We start from the raw sequence: 20,002 nt of genomic DNA, 5'->3' as shown, positions 1-20,002 counted from the left end.
GTACATTCTATAGATATTAAAAGGATAATAGAATATTATGAACAGGAGACTTCCCTGGCAACTCAGTGGTAATGAATCCGCCTGCCAATGCAGGAGACACAGGTTTGACCCCTGGTCTGAGAAGATCCCACATGCCACAAAACAACTAACTACTGAACCAGCGCTCTAGAACTACTGAAAGCCTCTGTGCCTACAACCTGTGCACTGCAACAAAGAGTAACCCCCACTCTCTGCAACTGGAGAACACCCACATGCAGCAATGAAGACCCAGCACAGTTCAAAAGGAAAAATATATGTATATATCTTTTTTTTTAAAAAAAGTATTATGAACAACTTTATGCCAGTAAATTTGACAACTTAAATGGACAAATTCCTTGAAAGATAAATCATCAAAATTCATTCAAGAATAAATAGAACACCCAGATCTGTAGTTAGTAAAGAAATTGAAATTATAGTTTTTTAAAAAGCTAGTTGGTTTCACTGGTAAATTTTCTCAAACATTTGAAAGAGAAACTAATGCCAGTGCTATATAATGTCTTTCAGAAAATTGAAGAAGAGGGAAAACTTTCAAATTCCTCCTATAAGACCAGCAAGTTTGATGTTAAAACCAGACAACAATATTACAAGAAAAGTAACATACCGTATTCCTCATGAACACAGATGCCAAAAATATAAACAAAAATCTAGCAAATAAAATCTAACAGTAGTATATTAATGGGTATTATCCTTTAATATATCATGACCAAGTAATATTTATCCTGGGAATACATGACTGGTTTTACCTTCAAAAATAAATAAATTTAACTTATATTACCAGTAAGCTGATATTGATCATCTTAAGAGATACAAACAAAAAATATTGATTTCTGATAAAAAAAAAAAACTCTCACCAAAGTTGGAACAGAAAGGAATTTTCTCAACTCTTAAAGGCCATTTATAAAAATCTATAGCTATTGTCATACTTAATGATGAAGTACAAAACTTATTCCCAGTCAGATAAAGAATAAGACGTGGATGTCTGTTATCACCACTTCTGTTCAGCATTGTAGTGGAGATTCTAGGCAGTGCATCAGGCAAGAAAAAAGAAAGAAAGGGCTTCCAGATTGGCAAGGGATAAGTAGAACTTTGTATGTTTGCTATGTTTTCTATGTAGAAAATTTGATGAAATCTGAAATTTTATATCAAATTAAGAGATGGCTAATATGAATTTAGAGTTGATAATTTTGGAGATGTGAAAATTTGAAGGATAACTTTGATCATTAGTTTTGGAGAATGTTGTCTTTAAGATTAGAAGCAGACAGAATGGTGGACAAATGTTAGCCAAATATTGAATTCATTCAGATAGATAAACAAATTCCCTGAAAGTTAGTATATGGAAATCCAAAGGTCCACATATAAACAAATGTCACAACTTAAAGTGGGACATTATTAAGAGGTGAGAGATGATACCACTCTAATGGCAGAAAGTGAAGATGAACTACAGAGCTGCTTGATGAGGGTCAAAGAGGAAAGTGAAAAAACTGACTTAAAACTCAACATTCAAAAAACTAAATTCATGGCATCTGGTCCCCTCATTTCATGGCAAATAGATGGGGGAAAAGTGGAAATAGTGGCAGATTTTATTTTGGGGGAGTCCAAAATCACTGTGGACGGTTACTGCAGCCACAAAATATAAAGGACGCTTGCTCCTTGGAAGAAAATCTATGACAAACCTAGACAGCATGTTAAAAAAGAGACATCACTTTGCTGACAAAGATCCATATAGTCAAAACTGTGGTTTTTCTAGTAGTCATGTACAGATGTGAGAGTTGAACCATAAAGAAGGCTGAGCACCAAAGAATTGATGCTTTTGAATTGTGATGCTGGAGAAGACTCTTAGTCCCTTGGACAGCAAGGAGATCAAACCAGTCTATCCTAAAGAAATTCAACCCTGAATATTCATTGGAAGGACTGATGCTGAAGCTGAAGCTCCAATACATTGGCCACCTGATATGAAGAACTGACTCATTGGAAAAGACTCTGATGTTGGGAAAGATTGAAGGCAGGAGGACAAGGGGGAGATGGGATGAGATGGCAGGATGGCCTCACCAGCTCAACGGATATGAGTTTGAGCAAACTCCAGAAGATAGTGAAGGACAGGGAAGCCTGGTGTGCTGCAGTTCATAGGGTTGCTAAGAGTTGGACCTGACTTAGCAACTGAACAACAACAAATGATAAAGTGACAAAAGCATAAGGAAACAAAGCTTGTCCTGGGCAACACTGATAAGGGAAGAAAGAACTCTGTTTGCTGGTATAAAAAGGACAGAAAAGCATGTAAGAAAATGCCCAGAGACCTTTCTTAACAAAGGTGAGGGTCCCTGTATTCAGTGGGAGAGCCTTGTAATGATTAAGAAGAGCAGAGTTGGGCATGAGGTGTGAAGTGAGGATATAGAAGAGAAGGGGTAGATGCTTGTTGGTTGAGTCTGTGTGTTTATTGTAGCTAATGAAGGTGGGCAAGATGTTGGAGAAACTAGTGGTGACAGAGGAAGGAGGGGTGGAGGCAGAGGAGAACTAAGCAGAATGATTTATCAGTGGACCCATACAACCCAGTCCCCACCACAGTTCCAGATAGTTGTTGCTGCTATGCTCAAACCCAACTTCCAGTTCCTTTTGTTGTATATGTATGTAACTAAAGAAGAACAAAGGAGCTAGAAGAAAGGTCCTATAATAAATGACAGAACCCAGTGGCGGAGGTCAGAAAGCCACACATGCTTGTGAACATTGAATGTGGAGATGGGAAAACAGTCACAGGAGGCCTATGGAGAATAATGTACACAGTGAAGGAGCAAGAGACCTAACTATATGAAAATTTTGAAAGACTGGAAAGCTATAATTAAGAGGAAAAATATAAGTGGAAGCAATGCTATTAAGAAATACTTGTATAAAATATTATAGGCAAGAGTTTATGACTGTCCCATTTAGAGAATTCAGTCACATTCTCAAATAGTACCGAGAATCTAATTGATAAATTAAGCTAAGTTCATAAAGAGATATTCATAAAAAGAATTAATGGGAAACAGAAAGGTACAGCTTTATCAGAAGTCAGTTTTACTAGAAAATGAATAAAATGTTAATTTTATAGCTAAATTTACCAAACTTTTCGTTAAATTTTGTCCCAATGCTGTTAAGATTGTGGTTACCTTCATATGCACATGAATTATTGGTGACATTGTGATTGGTGTTGCCCCCCACTTTTTTTGGAAAGCAGTTATTCATATGAATTAAAGGTTACCAAAAATATTTACTTCCTTTGGCCTAGTAATAGTGTCAACTGAGAATTTACTGTAAGCATGTAATTTCAAAGAAACTATATGAACAAATGATTGCAACATTTTGTATAACTGAAACTTTAAAGTAATTTAAATGTTCTGTATCAAAGGAGTCTGTTAATTAAATTGTGGTACATCAATTGAAATTACCATGTATTGAGAAACATATACAGTTTTCTGTAGAGGAAAATTAAATTTACATTTTGAAAATTAAGCCTTGCAAAACTGCTTTTGAATTGAAAATGGGAAAAAAATGTAAAAAATAACAATAGGCTTTGTTGGTATGGTCAAATTATGTGTGAAATTTTATTCTATTAAATTTTCTTTATTTTATAGTGTTTTGAGTCTATCAAGCCAATTAAAAATGAAATATTTGTTGGGAGAGTTTGGAACAGTTGAAAAGATAAATTGAGAATTAGTTTCTTAAAATGAAAACACATCACAAGAAGGATATGTCTATTTAATTCAGCAAAGCAAGAATGCCTGCCTTTTCTTCATAAGTCAAGGGAATCCTAACTGTGTTGGATTGTTAACTTCGGCAGTTCTTTACTTTGACATAATTTTTAAAAGATACTTAAATTGTCAAAACTCAAAGGACCAAGAAATCCTGCAAAAAGTAGGTCCTGCTGATATAGGGGAAAAAAATTGAATAGCTTGCACATTGGTCTAGAAACAAAAGTGAACTTTGTCCAGAGTGAATTCCTTGACTGTATAACAGCACAAAGAATTTGTTGATAAAAGGGGTTGTTAACCTGTAGATTACACAGTATTCACTCTTTTTTTTAAACCAGAGAAGTGGAATCTATAGGTTTAGGATAATATATTGTTGTAACACAGAGAACAATCTAGAGAAAATTGAACACTTGGAATTGAGAAAGGTTGAAAAATCTCTTCTAGGGATGTATATTGCTGCACTTGAAAATTTGTGAAATGTTATGTCATTCAGCTAAAATAGAAAATAATTATAATTTGAAATAAATATAGAAAGTTTATGAAAATTTCAAGATTTTAATAACTTTAGTATTTTGTGCATACATGTTAGGAAATAAATTAGAAAATCAGATTTTGTATCTGCTAAAGGATTGTGTTTTATAAATGCTGATAGATTAAATTTCCTTTTATGATGTTGAAATCATATTTAAAATTTCACTAGACCATTGTCCAAACATCACAAAACTACCATGGCCATTAATCATGACCTTGGTTCAAGTCAAGGCTACCAGATCTGTAGAATGTCTTTCCTTTAGCAGTTCTTTAGTGACCCAGGGATCTGAGAAGAACACACAGTATCTGTGTACAAATGTGCAGACTTGAGAATGTGTTATGGGAGGTGGGGGGATAGTAGAGGTTGGTCTGTGGGTCCAAGTTAAATACTTCTGTGTTCCACACAATGAATAAAAATAGACTCACCTCCCTCCCAAATCTAATTTTGTTACGATTCCGGTAATGCTTTCCCTGCATAAAAGTTTTCGAATCCATCTCCCTTGTATCACAGGCTTTTTTGGATTTAAGGACTCAAAGACAAAAACTGAGTCTATGCAAGCAATTATTTCCCCAAAGAGTTACTAAGTCATATATTTATTAAAATTTGTGGGGTTAAATCTTAGGGGAGGTTTCAGTCTTACTAATGTAGCTTAAATAGGCCAGGAAAAAATGACTACGTAACTTAGGCTTCAGCCATCAAATTGTTTGAATGGAGTCAGGAGACCTACCCATGAGCCCTTCAGCCAAATACTGGAGGCCATTGATGATTGACTCAGTTGTTACTGTTATTCCCTCTTCCTTGTTTAATTCAAATAGTGGAATCTAAATGTTAGAGGGGGAGATTCAAAATCAATGGGAAAAAGTGGCTGGTGAGTCTAAGAGCTGTCAACTAGGACTTCTAAGACCCTGTCTTGTCCCATCCACTCACTGCCTCCTTGTGAAAAGAGCATCAGAGGAATGCTTTTGTTTTTTGAAGAAGCAACAGAGCAAACACCCTGTCATGACTGAGTCAGGTCAACATTTTCCCTTGCCTCCTAAGGTCATAGTTTTATTAATAACATCTAATAAAAAGTACTCTCTAAACTCATACAATTAATTTTATTCTGTTAATAAGACAATGTAGTACAGACCTGAGAACACAAGAATCAAAAGAGATTCCTTGTGTTGGATTATTTATAAAACAGGAGGGAAAACAAATTAGTGGACTCATTAGGTATATATGTGTATTTTTCCAGTCAGCTCCACCAGTCTTTAGGTTCAAAACTGTACAAAATAGTATAAAGTACATCAGCTTGTTGGTATGTGGAGGAGGTGCTATAGGGTGGAGTTCTGGTGGACTGATGAGACCTGAGTTCAGGTTTTAAATGCAGCACTTCACCCTTTTGTCCAGGTCCATAACCCTTCCAGGCTTCATTTTCTTCCTGGAACAGTAGTTACTCATTAATTTAAGGATTGTCATAACAGCTAAATTAGGAAATACAGTTGTCTCTTGGTATCTGAGGGAGACTGGTTCCATGACCATCCTCCCCTACAATGGATATCAACATTTGAATATGCTAAAGTCCTTTATATAAAAATACAGCATTTGTATGTAACCTACATACATCCTCCTGTATGCTTCAAATTATCTCTAGATTACTGATAATAGTTAATACAATGTAAATGGTGGCCTGTGCACAGCAAATTGAAATTTTGTTACTTGAAATTTTCTGGGAATTTTTTTCCCAAATATTTTTGATCTGCAGTTAGTTGAATATGTGGATGCAGAACCCTTGGATATGGAGGGCTGACAAATATAAACCCTTCACATAGATCTTTAAACAAATACTGAGATCCTATTATGACCAAGCACTGGCATACAAGATACACCATACATTGTGTCTCTGTTAGGAATCCTTTCAGTCTACTGTGGGAACAGATATAAATAAATAAACTATGTAATTAGGAGTGTGAAAGTCATGTAGAAGCACACAGATCCAAAAAAAAAAAAGTCAACCTATTTTAGGAACACAGAGAGAAAGCTTGCCTGGTGAAATGAAGTTCAAACACCTGAAAGATGACTAGTTTGCCAGAGGGGCAAAGAACACACACTTATGCAGCAATAGGTGCAAAGGCCCTGAGGTGGAAGGAATATAGCTTGTTTTAGAAACCAAATATAAATGAGGGGGAGATGGTACAAAATAAGCCTAGAGAAGGAAAGAAGAATCAGATCTGATAGAGCTTTGTTAGATATTTTGAACTATCTCCTGAGAAGTGAGAACCTATCAGACCCTTTTAACTAGGTGAATGATGTGAACAGAGGTTCATTTCAGGAAAACACCTGCTGGTGTATGAGGATGATGAGGGGGCTGATGACAGAGTTTCTTTAGGAGGCTCACTAGATGATCAAAGTTGTGCTGTGAGGATGGAGAGAAGTAGGCATATTTGAGAACTCTTAGGCAGATGAAACTGAAAGGTTTTGGTGACTGGTTGATGGAGAGGGAAAGAAATGCTAAGGAGAACCACAAATATTTAGTCTATGGAAGTCCTCAATAAATGTTTGTTTTTGATTGTGTCTTCAGCAACTCTTACTTTTTCCACTGCTTTCATAATATACCTGAACTTGAGGCCACACATGATTTTGATTGGGAAAAAGCTTTCCGTGGTCATTTGATGACCATTAGTAATCGCAATATTTAGTTTTACTTCTTTAAAAAAAAAAAAACACTTTATAGCACTATTTTCCTCTACAAATGAGGAATCTGAGGCACAAAGGGATTTAATAACTTGTTCAGACAATTAATAATGGTAGACCCAGAATTTGAACCCAGATTACTGTTCTTACTGTGGAGCCTATGCAATCCACAGATTTTTATTCTTCAGAGTGATCCTTCAAAAGAGGTGTTTTGATGAATTGACCTTTATATCCCTACTAAATATGAATTTCCCTTCTTGACCTCATCTAATTCAATGTAAAGGAATAAAATACAGTTGATCTGGTGGTTCTTCTTGATTGCCCTTTTGGTGAACCAAAAATGTGTCCTTACATTTTAATTCTTCTTAGTCCTTGCAAGCAGGATTAATAACATAGAAAAATATTGCTTCTCTTCTATGAATAGTACATTCTCTGGACTAGTTATCTAAGCTTCATCCTCTAAACATTAATTACCACAGCTATATTGTAAAAATAATATGAAGACAGCAAAGTGGAAGACTACATATACCTTTGCAGTATAAATCTAGCCACACATGTTCTATGTGAAGAGAAAACATTTATGAGTATTCTGAAGGAACATTTATATGCCTATAAATAACATTGCTGGTTTACTTTGCTTAGAGTGAATGCTGGAGGACAGTTTTGTAGTCTGTGCAAGGATTCAAGATGGGAATCATCATATAATATGCCTGTTAGATCAGTAAATTTCTAAAGTTGTATTTTGCATATGGGTGTGGCAGTTACCAGAAAAATACTGCTTCCTTCTGGTTGCCTGCATATTGTCAGCTTTTAAGAATCAAAGCAGATTAAACTTTGCTAATATGCTCCATAACTATTTTTCAAAGTTGGGGTTTGTCCCATTTCTCTGGAAATTCATACTTGGGTTTGTCCTGAACATAACCACTGATAGACTGTTTAGCACTTATATAGGGTTTTTGTTTTCAGGATTTCGTAATCATTGCCTTTTAATCCATTTAATACCCCTGTGAGGTAGACAGATACATTCAAGCGTCTAAGTTTCCCGTGGGCAGATTTCAGTGCCAGCATGAGTATTGTGATTGGCACTGAGTTTCATTAACTTCCCAGAGGCCAGACACCTGGAGAGGCTTTCCTCCAGGTCAAGGTACATGCCGGTGTGTCAGCCACAGGGCACTGCCTCCTACTCCTCTTGCTAGTTTGCTAAGCTTCAGTGACTGCATCTACCATTAACCACAATGCTGTACCCACTGTGTCTGTCTGCATTAAAGCCACTCTGAAAGAGTATGCTTTGAAAGATTCTTAGGGAACCCAACAAACATTTGCTCTGTAAAGCTATGGTTTTTCCAGTAGTTGTGTACGGATGTGAGAGTTGGACCATAAGGAAGGCTGAACAGAATTGATGCTTTTGAACTGTGGTGCTGGAGAAGACTCTTGAGAGTCCCTTGGACTGCTAGGAGATCCAACCAGTCAATCCTAAAGGAAATGAACATGGAATATTCACTGGAAGGACTGATACTGAAGCTGAAGCGCTAATACTTTGGCCACTGATGCGAAGAGCCAACTCATTAAAAAAGACCCTGATGCTGGGAGAGATTGAGGGCAAGTGGAGAAGGGGGCAACAGAGGATGAGATGGTTGGATGACATCACCAACTCGATAGACATAAGTTTGAGCATACTCTGGAAGATAGTGAAGGACAGGGAAGCCTGGCGTGCTGCAGTTCATGGGATTGCCAAGAGTCAGACTTGACTTAGCGACTGGACAACAATGACAACACAACACATTTCAACTGTTTACACTCCAGTTGAGTGTAAACTTCAGCAAAGATACTTTTCATTCAGTAATAACACTCATGGCTCCAACTAAGTACTTAGATTAATAAATGAGTACCAGAATTTCTATCTTAGGAGTCTGTAATATATTCAGGTAGGCAAAAGGTATGTGTACCTAATGATTAAATCATCAACATGGCATCAATTGAAATATAAAGTTGGCAGTTTTATGTTGTATGCTTATTTGTACCAGGCTCTGTGATAAAGATAATACATGCATTATCACAACTTTGTGATGTGGATATTATCATCCCGGTTTACAAACAATGAAAACCAAGGCTAGTAAGTTGACCACATTCATAGAGCTTCTGACTCCTAGGTTAAAGGTAATGTATAGAATCTTAAAGCTCTAGGGCAGTACGCAGCAGAGGAGTGGTAATAATAGAGTGGAGTATATAATAAGGCACATTTTAACTTGTTTATGTATAAAGTAAAAACCATATAAAAGAATTGGTTTTACACATGTAGTAATTTACATCTTTTTACCTTTCTCGGCACTTTTTAACTTTTCTAGCTCTTGCTTCAGTGAAAGTATTTGTATGTTTTCCCTTCCACCTTGTTGATAATTTCTTGAAAGGATAACTGTGTCTTATTTATCTTGTAATTGTACATATTAAATAATGCTTAATACCTTAAATCAATTGGGTGCTCAGGAATTACTCAATAAGCTTTAGAAATTAGTAGAGCTTTTACCCAGAGATAAACCAATGCACCTAAGGGCAACTTATATTTGACAAAGGAGTCAAGAATATACAGTGGAGAAAAGACAGCCTCTTCAATAAACATTGCTGGGAAAACTGGACAGCTACATGTAAAAGAATGAAACTAGAACACTTCCTAATACCATACACAGAAATAAACTCAAAATGGATTAAAGACTTAAATGGAAGGCCAGAAATGATAAAGCTCTTAGGTGAAAACATAGACAGTACACGCTTTGACATATATCACAGCAAGATCCTCTTTGATCCACCTCCTAGAGTACTGGAAATAAAAACAAAAATAAACAAATGAGACCTAATTAAAAGCTTTTGTAAAGAAAAGCTTTTGCAAAGGAAATAACAAACAAGATTGAAAGCCAGCCCTCAAAATGGGACAAAATAATTGCAAATGAAACAACAGACAAAGGATTAATCTCTGGAATATATAAGCAGTTCATACAGCTCAATACCTGAAAAACAAACAGCCCTATCAGAAAATGAGCAGAAGACCTAAACAGGCATTTTTTTCCCAAAGACATACAGATGGCCAATAAACACATGAAAAGATGCTCAACATCATTAATTATTAGAGAAATACAAATCAGAATTACAATGAGGTATCACCTCACTCCAGTCAGCAAAAAATATACAAACAGTGAATGCTGAAGAGGGTGTGGAGAAAAGGGAATCTTCTTGCATTGTTGATGGAAAAGTGATATAGCCTCTATGGAGAACAGTATGGAAATTCCTTAAAAAACTAGAATAAAACTACCATATGACCCAGCAGTCCCACTAATGGGCATATAGCCTGAGGAAACCATAATTGAAAAAGATACTTGTACCCCAGCGTCCATTGTAACACTATTTACAATAGCTAGGACATGAAAGTAGCTTAGATGTCCATTGGCAGATGAATGGATAAAGAAGCTATGGTACATATATACAATGGAATATTACTCTGCCATGAAAAGGAATGCATTTAAGTCAGTTCTAATGAGGTGGATGAACCTAAAACCTAGTATACAGAGTGAAGTCAGAAAAAGAAAGACAAATATCATATATTAATGCATGTATGTGGAATCTAGAAACATGGTACTGATGAACCTTTTTGCAAGACAGTAACAGAGATGCAGACATAAAAAACAGAATAGTAGACATGGTGGGGGAAAGAGAGGGTGAGATGAATTGAGAGAGTAGCATTGAAACATATACATTACCATGTGTAAAACAGACAGCCAGTGGGAATTTGCTGTATGATGCAGGGAGCTCAAATCTGGTGCTCTGTGACAACCTTGAGTAGTGGGATGGGGTGGGAGGTGGCAGGGAGGTCCAAGAGTTGGGGGGGACATGTGTATACCTGTGTTGATTCATGTTGATACATGGCAGAAACCAACACAACATTGTAAAGCAATTATCCTCCAGTTAAAAATACATAAATTTTTAAAAAAGTAGCAGAGCTTTTAATTGAAAAAGAAGTACCTGTATATACAAAACCTTTAAATGAAACTAAAGAATCTCTCCTATTTAAGATTTATAGATACCTAGTTCTCCCCCATTATATGTTCCAGTTTCTTGTGGATCATTTCAGAAATATTCAATTTATGTATTTTTGTGTGTGTGTGTGTGTGTGTGTGTGTAGGTAAATGTACATTCACATTACACCTGAATTGATTGTCTTAGATTATGATAATTAAGTCCTAAATACAGAATTAATCATAGCACTATATGCAGAATATACTTTGATAATAAAAATCATTTATTAAATGCATTATAAAATGCATAAATGGGTAATTATGATTGTACGTCTAAGAAAAATTTATGTATGACTTTAACCATGTCCTTGAAAGAAAATACTAATATAAATACTATGTAATTCCAATATAAGATGGTTATAATTTAGATGCTTTAGGGTTGCTAAGTTATATATGAGGGGAAATTAACTTTAGGAATTAGATGTAAAGATCATGGTAAGTTTAATATTTTCTTTGGAGTTTCTCTATACTTTCAAGTGTCTTTCTCACAACTGGTAAAATTTACAAAGAGCCATTATGTGTGACGGAATGAGGCAGTATTTGGAAGAAAAGAGCTATATTTTGCTGTAGCATACAACTATATTTTGTAAAATGATAGAAGATAATACTAGGTTATAATTCATCTTATGTGTTTCTGGTAAAAATATGAGCTATGAAAAATAGTTCTTCATCTGCCAAAAAGAGAGAATTTGAGAACCTTATACATTTTTAAAAGTTAAGTTGCTAATTCTTTGTTTTTTGTTTTCTAATTATAGGTTTTAGTATAAAAGCAGTGCCATTCCAGAATGCCATCTTGAATGTAAAAGAACTCGGAGGTATATCATATATCTTTTCTGTGTCTGACTCTGACTTCTACTAAGTTTATATTAATGTGTTACATATAATTAAAACATGATAATGATGTATTATTCTAGGAGGTGACTTATTTTTACCTTTTCTCTTGATAATACATTTCCTAGAAATATTTTTTTTTCTTTATATATATTTTAAAGGTAGTTGAAGAGTTCTAATTGACATAACGATAATGTATGTTTATTTATGTAGTGCTACACTAGTGCCATTTCATACTCTATACTCGGTTTTACTTCTCTTATGAAATTTATTCTTGAATGTAAAAAATTAAGAATTTTAATATAATCATAGGAAAAAGCTATACATTATGCAAAGAACTGTATTTTAGAGTAGTTTGTATTCATATTGCAGGTTTTATTGCATTAGATCTTTTTAGAATGTGTTTGTTCTGATAATAAATCTTTGCCAATAGGTTCTTTGTTGGTCAAGCACATTTATTGGATAGGCTTTACCCCAAACTATACATCACTCAGTCTTTCATTGCACTCTCTGCCTGGGATTTTTTTGATTGTGTTTTATGTTGGTCAGGGTCTTAACCCATGTAAGTAGGTTAACAAAGCAATCAGTCAATTCAGTGAACCTGCTAAGTTCTCTAATGGCATAGGAAAATGATAAGTGCTCTGGAATTCAGTATAGTATGGGTGAGTTTAATGACTTAGAAGAGAGTTCTCTTCCATCTCTTTAACCACTTTGTGATTTTGACCTTACTCTGTTTTTTTTTGTTTTTTTAAGCTCATTCTGTGACCTGTTATTAGATTGATGAAATTAAAACCCAGACCTTATGCCATCTTAATAGTATTTTTATGCCTTCTTATTTTTATGTAATGTATTGGCTGATCTTTCCAGGTTTACTTCTGTCAGACTGTTTTATAGCCACTTTGACTTTATAGTATTAATATTTAAAATAAACTGTGATTGATAAATTCTGGTTTTTCTTTGACATTGGTTCTGTCATTTTGACTGAAAAAATGATAAAACATGAATGTTCTTATAATAGAAAATTTTTCTGTGCAAAAATTTTGAGACTTGTATTAAATATTTTAATATTACTTTGTGACTTCAGAGAACATAGTATAAACATCCATGGAATCAAACTGAATGGTTTGAGAATTCTATTATTTTAAAATATTATTGATACTTAATATTATTATTACTAGACTAGATGCAAAATTTTTATTAAATACCCTCCAAATGTAAGAAACTCTTGATGAATTAAGATGTTTATTATTGATGTTTACTTCGATGATATAAAAAATGTATAATGCATCTTAACAATTTTTCAAAAGTCCAGAATTTATTATAATCTTAACTGTGCCATTGAAACTCAGTACAATTCAAAAGATCAAATTAGAGGAAAGGGGTGTATAAGGTGGGAATCCATCTGTTCCCAAGCAGGGTTTAATTTTGCAGGTTGTCAATCCAGGCGAAGATTCTGAAATCAAGGAAGAAACTCAAGAAGATAGGTGTAAAGGTAGGCAGATACTAAGAGCCCGAACTGTGCTGAAGTTTGGAATGCTCTGAAAGTTCTGCTTCTCCTAGGGTTAATTCAGGAGATTGGCCCAGCCCGTTTCTCCCTTCTGATTCCTTCTTCTACCCTTTTCACATGGTTCCAAGGCTTTCCATCACCTGCTCCTAACCTCTCTTATATTTCTTACTTCTTCAAAATAGGAAGAAGCGTGAGCTTGTGTTCATTGTCTAGTAAGAAATGATTTAGAGTGAAATAACAATGACTAATGGAGTTAAATGAAAGTCACTTTTGGTAGATCTTACTATAAATAGCAAACCTTATGTTTATACACACACTGATGTGTGTGTGTGTACTACTTAATTTATATTACAGAGAATTCTATGCTATTTCAATGTTTTCTTTTATGAGGATATTTCTTACATCTTGCACCTAAAAATTCCTATAAATTTCATTCATAGCAGTTTTCTCAAATGATGTTTTCCTACTGTTCATGCAGTCATTCTAGCACAATTATTTATGTGTCAAGCATGATTCTAGGGACTGGGAATAAATGATATTTACAGAGACCTGTGGTTCAGTGATAGAGACATTCATGAAAACCAATATTTGAAATTAATTTTGAAAATAATGAAATTAAAAGGGAAGTAAATATAAAGGATGAAACAAAGAGACAATCCAGCCCAGTGGTATGATGGTTGAGTCCTGTTTACACTATTTTGAAAATGACCTGTTCTCCTCGTCTTACCTGTCCTACTCATCAGGCTGTACCGATTACTCTAGAATTCTAAAATTTCTTATTTTTTCTCTCCACACACATTCTCACTTAATCTTTGCAACTTCATGCCTAGAGAGTAGATGCTGTTATTATCTGACAGATAGTGAGACACAGGACACCTAGACACAGGTCAAGTGGTTTGTTCAAAGTTACTTGGAGAAGGATTTCTGAGAGTTGATCTGAACCCTTGCACTTAACCAGGGTACTCTGTAAATGAGGTATTTTGCCCAGTGCCTGGCACAAGAGAAGTGCTCCCAGGTGTTGTCTGCTGCTGTTCTTACCACTATTATATGAACAATTTAAAGTTTTCACGTGTTGTTATTATTTTCATTAACACATGTGTGTTGATTACACATGAACACTCCACTCTGCTCGAAACTGTGGGATGTTATCCCTAATCATTGCAGCTGCTTTTATTCTTCATTTTCTGGCTTATTCTCTTTATTTAGCTGTCAAGTCAACTCTTGCTCCGTTTTAACTGTGACTCTGGTGCTGTAGCTGTGCTTTCCTCTTCTGATTTCTTCAAGACTGCCTTCTGAAGCAGAGTCTTAACTTATTCTAGGCAGTTTCTAAAACTTACAGAATCTACCATAAACTTGTCATTTTCATGCTCTTTTATTTTTTCCAATTCAGTCAACAAATATTTACTGAATACATATTATATGCTCAGGCCGAGTTCTAGAAAATGTTGGTGGTTATAGCGTCAACACAAGCATAGTCCCTGCCTAGATAGGCTAATCAACACAAGGGGAGACTCTTAATGTGAACTAAACTTCTCTCCTTGAATTAGAGCCAAATGTTTCTTATAGGCCTAAAACAAAGTTCTGGGTTAATCCCTTCCATACTGGAAGGAATTAATTTTTTTAACACCATCCAGTTCTGATCCCTACGGAGGTCATTCTGTAGTATCTCTCAGTGAAATTTTTTTTTTCCTGCATATTCTTTAATTTGGAAAGTCTTTTTTAAACTAATCTATATCCTTTCTCCTTCAGCTTTAATTAATTACTCTGCTTGTTTTGTTCTATTATTTTTATTTTTCTGGATGTTGTGCAAAACACCAAGCAGGATCCTGGATAGACAGATTAATCTTTCAAAGGATTTTCCTTCCTCCTGGTGACTTGTTTCTAAGCTCAGCCATTCTCTATGGTTCCAGATAAGTCTGCTTTCCTGTATCTTTGTTTCCTTACCTATAAATTGTAGTACTAATAGTCCCTATATCATGTAATCCTTGTGAGGACCAAATTAGTTAATGTAGGTCGAGTACTTAGAAACTGTCTGGCCCTAATTTCTGGAAGATTTACTTTTTTTATAGTTATACCCTCACTCCCTCACACCCCACAAGTTCAGTTCAGTCGCTCAATCGTGTCAGACTCGTTGCGACCCCATGAATTGCAGCACGCCAGGCCTCCCTGTCCATCACCAGCTCCCAACGTTTACTCAAACTCATGTCCATCAAGTTGGTGATGCCATTCAGCCATCTCATCCTCTGTTGTCCCCTTCTCCTCCTGTCCCCAATCCCTCCCAGCATCAGGATCCTTACACCCCACAAAAGCACCTTTGAATAATGCCTTTTTCATCCCTAGTTCTCTGAATATAAAACAAATCACATATGATTTTTTCCTTTGTGGTCATATCTCTCTCCCGTATATGCATGGTATTCTACCTGAAAGTCACTGAAAGGACCTCGTTGGCTTCTTGGTTATCTGCCCAGCATATTTTTTGCCACTGCACATGTGTTAGTAGTAAATGTTTTTGTCCTTTTCCACCTAATCACCATTTTTCTCTTTTCAGATTCCACCAGAAAAATCTCTTGTCTGTCTTAGTGCCTCTCAGTTGCTTTCATTCTGTTTGACTTATGTATTTTAACCACATTACTAAGGTAAGCAAAGCATCTGGCGTTTAACTGAGTTGGATGCAGTAGTCACTGCAGTGACATCATAGCACTGATAATTTTTCATCTTAGAAATGTCCAGTTCTTAAATCTATGAATAGATTTTTATACCTTCTTAGATGGCTTTGTCTTGGTTCTGAAATTTTGTTTACAAATTGATAGAATTCAGAGAGGAAAATTTCATCTCTTAACACATTTGGTTTGTTACCACTTATTGATAAGGATCCAGACATCATAATATTGCTTTTTCTTTCTTGAACTGAATTCTGGAACCAAGCAAAAAATGGTTGGTTTTGCCAAATGACTTGTTTTCTTCCCTTTAATATTCTAATGAGTTATGTCTGAATTGTTTCCCCACCCCCCTCTCTTGGCCATGCTCCCCACCCAAAATACTCTTTGGCCATCTTATCTTCCCAGTTGACTTTGGGGAAGGCAGGGCAGAGCTAAAAATCAGTTAGCTATCTTTCACACTTCAGGATTCATTGCTGTTAGTTGCCAATCAAAAGGGAAGATAAGAGGATTTTTGTTTGCACTTTCTTTCCTTTAGAGGAAGGCGGTGAGGGTAGTATGGAAAGTGCAAGTTGTGTTTATTTACTTCAGCCCGTGCAATAGTGACTGAATGATTTTTGAGGGTTGTCAGCTAAGCCATTTTTTAAAGTTTGCTTCTCTCAGCAGCCAAGCTGTTATATGAAACAGATGTTGACTCTGTCCTGTTTCTTTGTTTGCCTGAAGGAATACGCCTCCTCATAGTGAAAGGTGCTGTTTCTTTGTATCCTGCTAGTTATCTTCGGGTGCTGTTAATCTGTCCAGGTTATTTGCATTTCTAAAGTTCTCCAGAAACTGTACAGGGCAGACTTCTTAACAGGCAACCCAGGGGGCACTACTGCCTGCTTCTTATAATCTCTGGTTTTTGTACCCAGGCTGTTCGATGTCTTTCACCAAAATAAAGCTGTCTTCCTTCAGAATCTTTTATTAAAACTTACTTTGGAGGGAGTAATAGCTCTCTAATTTTATCTGATGCATTCTCACTGTTCTTTGTATATTATGATTATTCCCTCTATAAGGTCATTACTGCCTCTTACTAAAAAATAATGCAACTCAATAACTATAAGTTTAAGGTACCCCCTGACTCTGAGGGTCATGCTATTCTATAAAGACAGGAGGAATCGAGGCAATATAAGCCAATAAATTGGTTGTATATTTTTTAAAAAGACTGATTACAGGCAGACAAACTTGAAGAGGTTATTATGGTCACATTGTTGTAAGGAACAATTGGAATTGCCTAGATTTTTGCTGGTGTAGGAGGAAGGAACTTGCCATTCAAAAACTGTTTTAGACATCTTCAAAAACGGGTTTCATGGGAGAAAAGGCAGGAAACCATGACCCTGGCAAAGGAACATGGTGGCACAGAGTGGGGGCCCAAATATGGCCAGGTCCACAGAGTACCTTATCACTGTGCTGTGAAGTAAGTGACAGTCAGCTACATGAGTAAATGTGCGTGTTCTGTATCTTTTGTATAAGGAAGATCTTTCTATATCTTTTGTATAAGGAAGAAATGTGGTTCAACAAGTAGAGTGTAGCCTCAAGACACTCTGTCCCCTTCTGCATTTCAGCTTCTTTTTGTTAGTCTTTCTTATCTGTAAAATGTAAGTTTTAATAAATCATCACTGTTTATTTCCCAAGGGATTGGGCTGGAAAAGTAAAGTTCAGTTGCCTAAAGCGCCTCAAGAGAGATGCTTTAAGAATAGACAGTGGTATTGCCACTAATTCTCTTTTTATAGTTGTGGATCCAGTGTGATATGTAATATTGAATGATAGAAACATCTTGATATAGTATTGTTTCCTTATCTAGGAAAAGAACCAGACCTTTCTGGAATGGGAACAGCCAGTTAACTCCTGGCTCTCTGAGCTGTGTACTCTCTCGCTTAGGCTCTACTAGGGGAAATGATATTGGTACAACGCCAAGTCACTTGGATGTGAGTTAAAAGGCCACAGCTATCTGAATTGGTTGAACAGGATCCCAGGGTGGTGGTGTTCAAGCATTTTTTACACTTGCTAAGGGAAAACTGAGCCAAACAGTCAGGAGAGCCAAATAAATGAATCTGAGGGCCCAGAAGTCTGTTACTGGCTGATGTAGACTTGACCTTAATTTTTGTTTTCTTCTGGACCAGTGCCCTAGGAAGTTTTTTAAAATCTGTCTTCTCAGTCATAGTTTAGTATAGTGCTTAACACTTTGCTTCTTCTAAGACTCTGTGTATATATAGAATGTTCTAGAAACTGGTTTCCCAGTCTTTTAAACCTCTCACTCCCTCTGGCAGTAGGGATCTTATATGTGCCTCTGAGATTACTGCTTCACCACTGTTTCCTCTTTAAGGGTGATCAGGTCATTTCATATCTTCTCACTCTATCCAGCTTCCTCACAGAACATTTGTGTTGGGTTCTTAGCTTAATTTCTTATCCCTCACAGGGGAATAGGTATCTGTGTTTCTCCCAGGGATTGCCATAATAGCAACTAATTTTCACTGTGTATTTGGTTTCAGTGTGATATTGCAGCAATAACACTGAAGTCAAGAGACCAGTATTTTCATCTAATGAAGGAAGCCAGGGGACATTGGGCAAGGCATTTAACTTTTCCAACACCACTTTCTTTTCTAGCAGCCGGAGATACTTATAAATGTTCTGTTTTTGGTATAACATAATTAGTTTATTTTTTATATAAAAACTTACAGTATTTACTTTGCCTCAGTCTCTGAGAACCATAGAGCCAGTCTCTAACTGGATTATTTTCTCTACTTTCCTTTATCCCTGACTTTGTCAATTATTATTATTTATACAGTAGGCATTTTAATAAATCTCAAAGTTTTCTTTTTGTATGAAAAAAGTAGTGTGAGGCAGACCAAATATCCATAAAATAACTAACACTAACTTAGCAAAGGTGCTGTCACTGTGGTCTTTACTTTGGGAAGCATTATAGTCTGTTATGAGAAGTACTGGGCTTCCCAGGTGTCACTAGCAATAAAGAACCATATGCAGGAAACGTAACAGACATAGTTTCAGTCCCTGGATTGAGAAGATCCCCTGGAGGAGGGCATGGTAACCCACTCCAGTATTCTTATTTGGAGAATCCTATGGACAGAGAAGCCTGGTGGGCTGTAGTCCAAAGGGTTGCAAAGAGTGGGCCACAGCTGGAGCGACTCAGGACGCATGCATGCATGAGATGTATTATAACAGACAACATGCCATTTGATTGTACAGAAAGGACAAGGCATAACAGAAAGACAGTCCAGGGAAAGGAACAGACGAGATGAAAGTCAAGGAGGTAATAGTGGGATTGGTTCAGTCTTGTCCCAGCATAAACCAAGCCTCCTGTCACCTCTGACTTTTGTCCCATCTGTTCCTAGACTGTTTTTTCCTCTGTCTTCTTCTTTGTCCTTTCTATATGATCCTACTTGCATCTTGTACTCAATACTGGAATTTACCATACTAGACTATAAAGTTTTGAGGAACTGAAAAGAACAATAATAATCTTAAGGGTTTGTTGTATGTAGTATAAAGTATATCCGTAGTTATAAGCTGAAGGGAAATTTGCCAAATTATGCCCCAAGATGCTAGAGTAAAGTTAGATTCTTCAGAGGCAAAATGTTTTGCTGTTGTTGTTGAATTCATTTCAGTGAATTGTTAATGAATATTAACTACATTCTAGGCCCTGATGATACAGTTTCTTCCCTGCCATATACACATATACATGCTCTCTCTTCTGAGCCCATTTCTTTGCATATTTTGATGAGAGAGAGAGATGTTGGCTATAGCAATTATGAAAGTTCTCAGAAAAATTAAATAGCTTTACTAGATTCCTACGATTAGAACATCAACTTGACAGTTGTTGAAGAGGTAATATGTTTGTAGCTATTCATCACTTATCAGACTGGATTGATTCTCTGATATATGCTGGAACCAAATGAAATATAACTGGTTAGATTTGCTTT

General features: G+C 36.0%; 1 protein-coding gene across 1 annotated transcript in view; it reads left to right on the top strand.

The window, feature by feature from the left end:
* The window catches only part of ARL15 (ADP ribosylation factor like GTPase 15), a 448,900-nt gene that overhangs the window by 163,421 nt on the left and 265,477 nt on the right, over nucleotides 1-20,002 (top strand). The window contains exon 3 of the mRNA XM_065905256.1: nucleotides 11,786-11,845. Within this exon, the coding sequence (XP_065761328.1) occupies nucleotides 11,786-11,845 (60 nt within the window). The remainder of the gene's footprint in view (nucleotides 1-11,785; nucleotides 11,846-20,002) is intronic.

This window comes from Muntiacus reevesi, chromosome 14, assembly GCF_963930625.1.
Source record: "Muntiacus reevesi chromosome 14, mMunRee1.1, whole genome shotgun sequence".
NCBI classification, from domain to species: Eukaryota; Metazoa; Chordata; class Mammalia; order Artiodactyla; family Cervidae; genus Muntiacus; species Muntiacus reevesi.
This window is presented reverse-complemented; position numbering and strand designations above follow the sequence as displayed.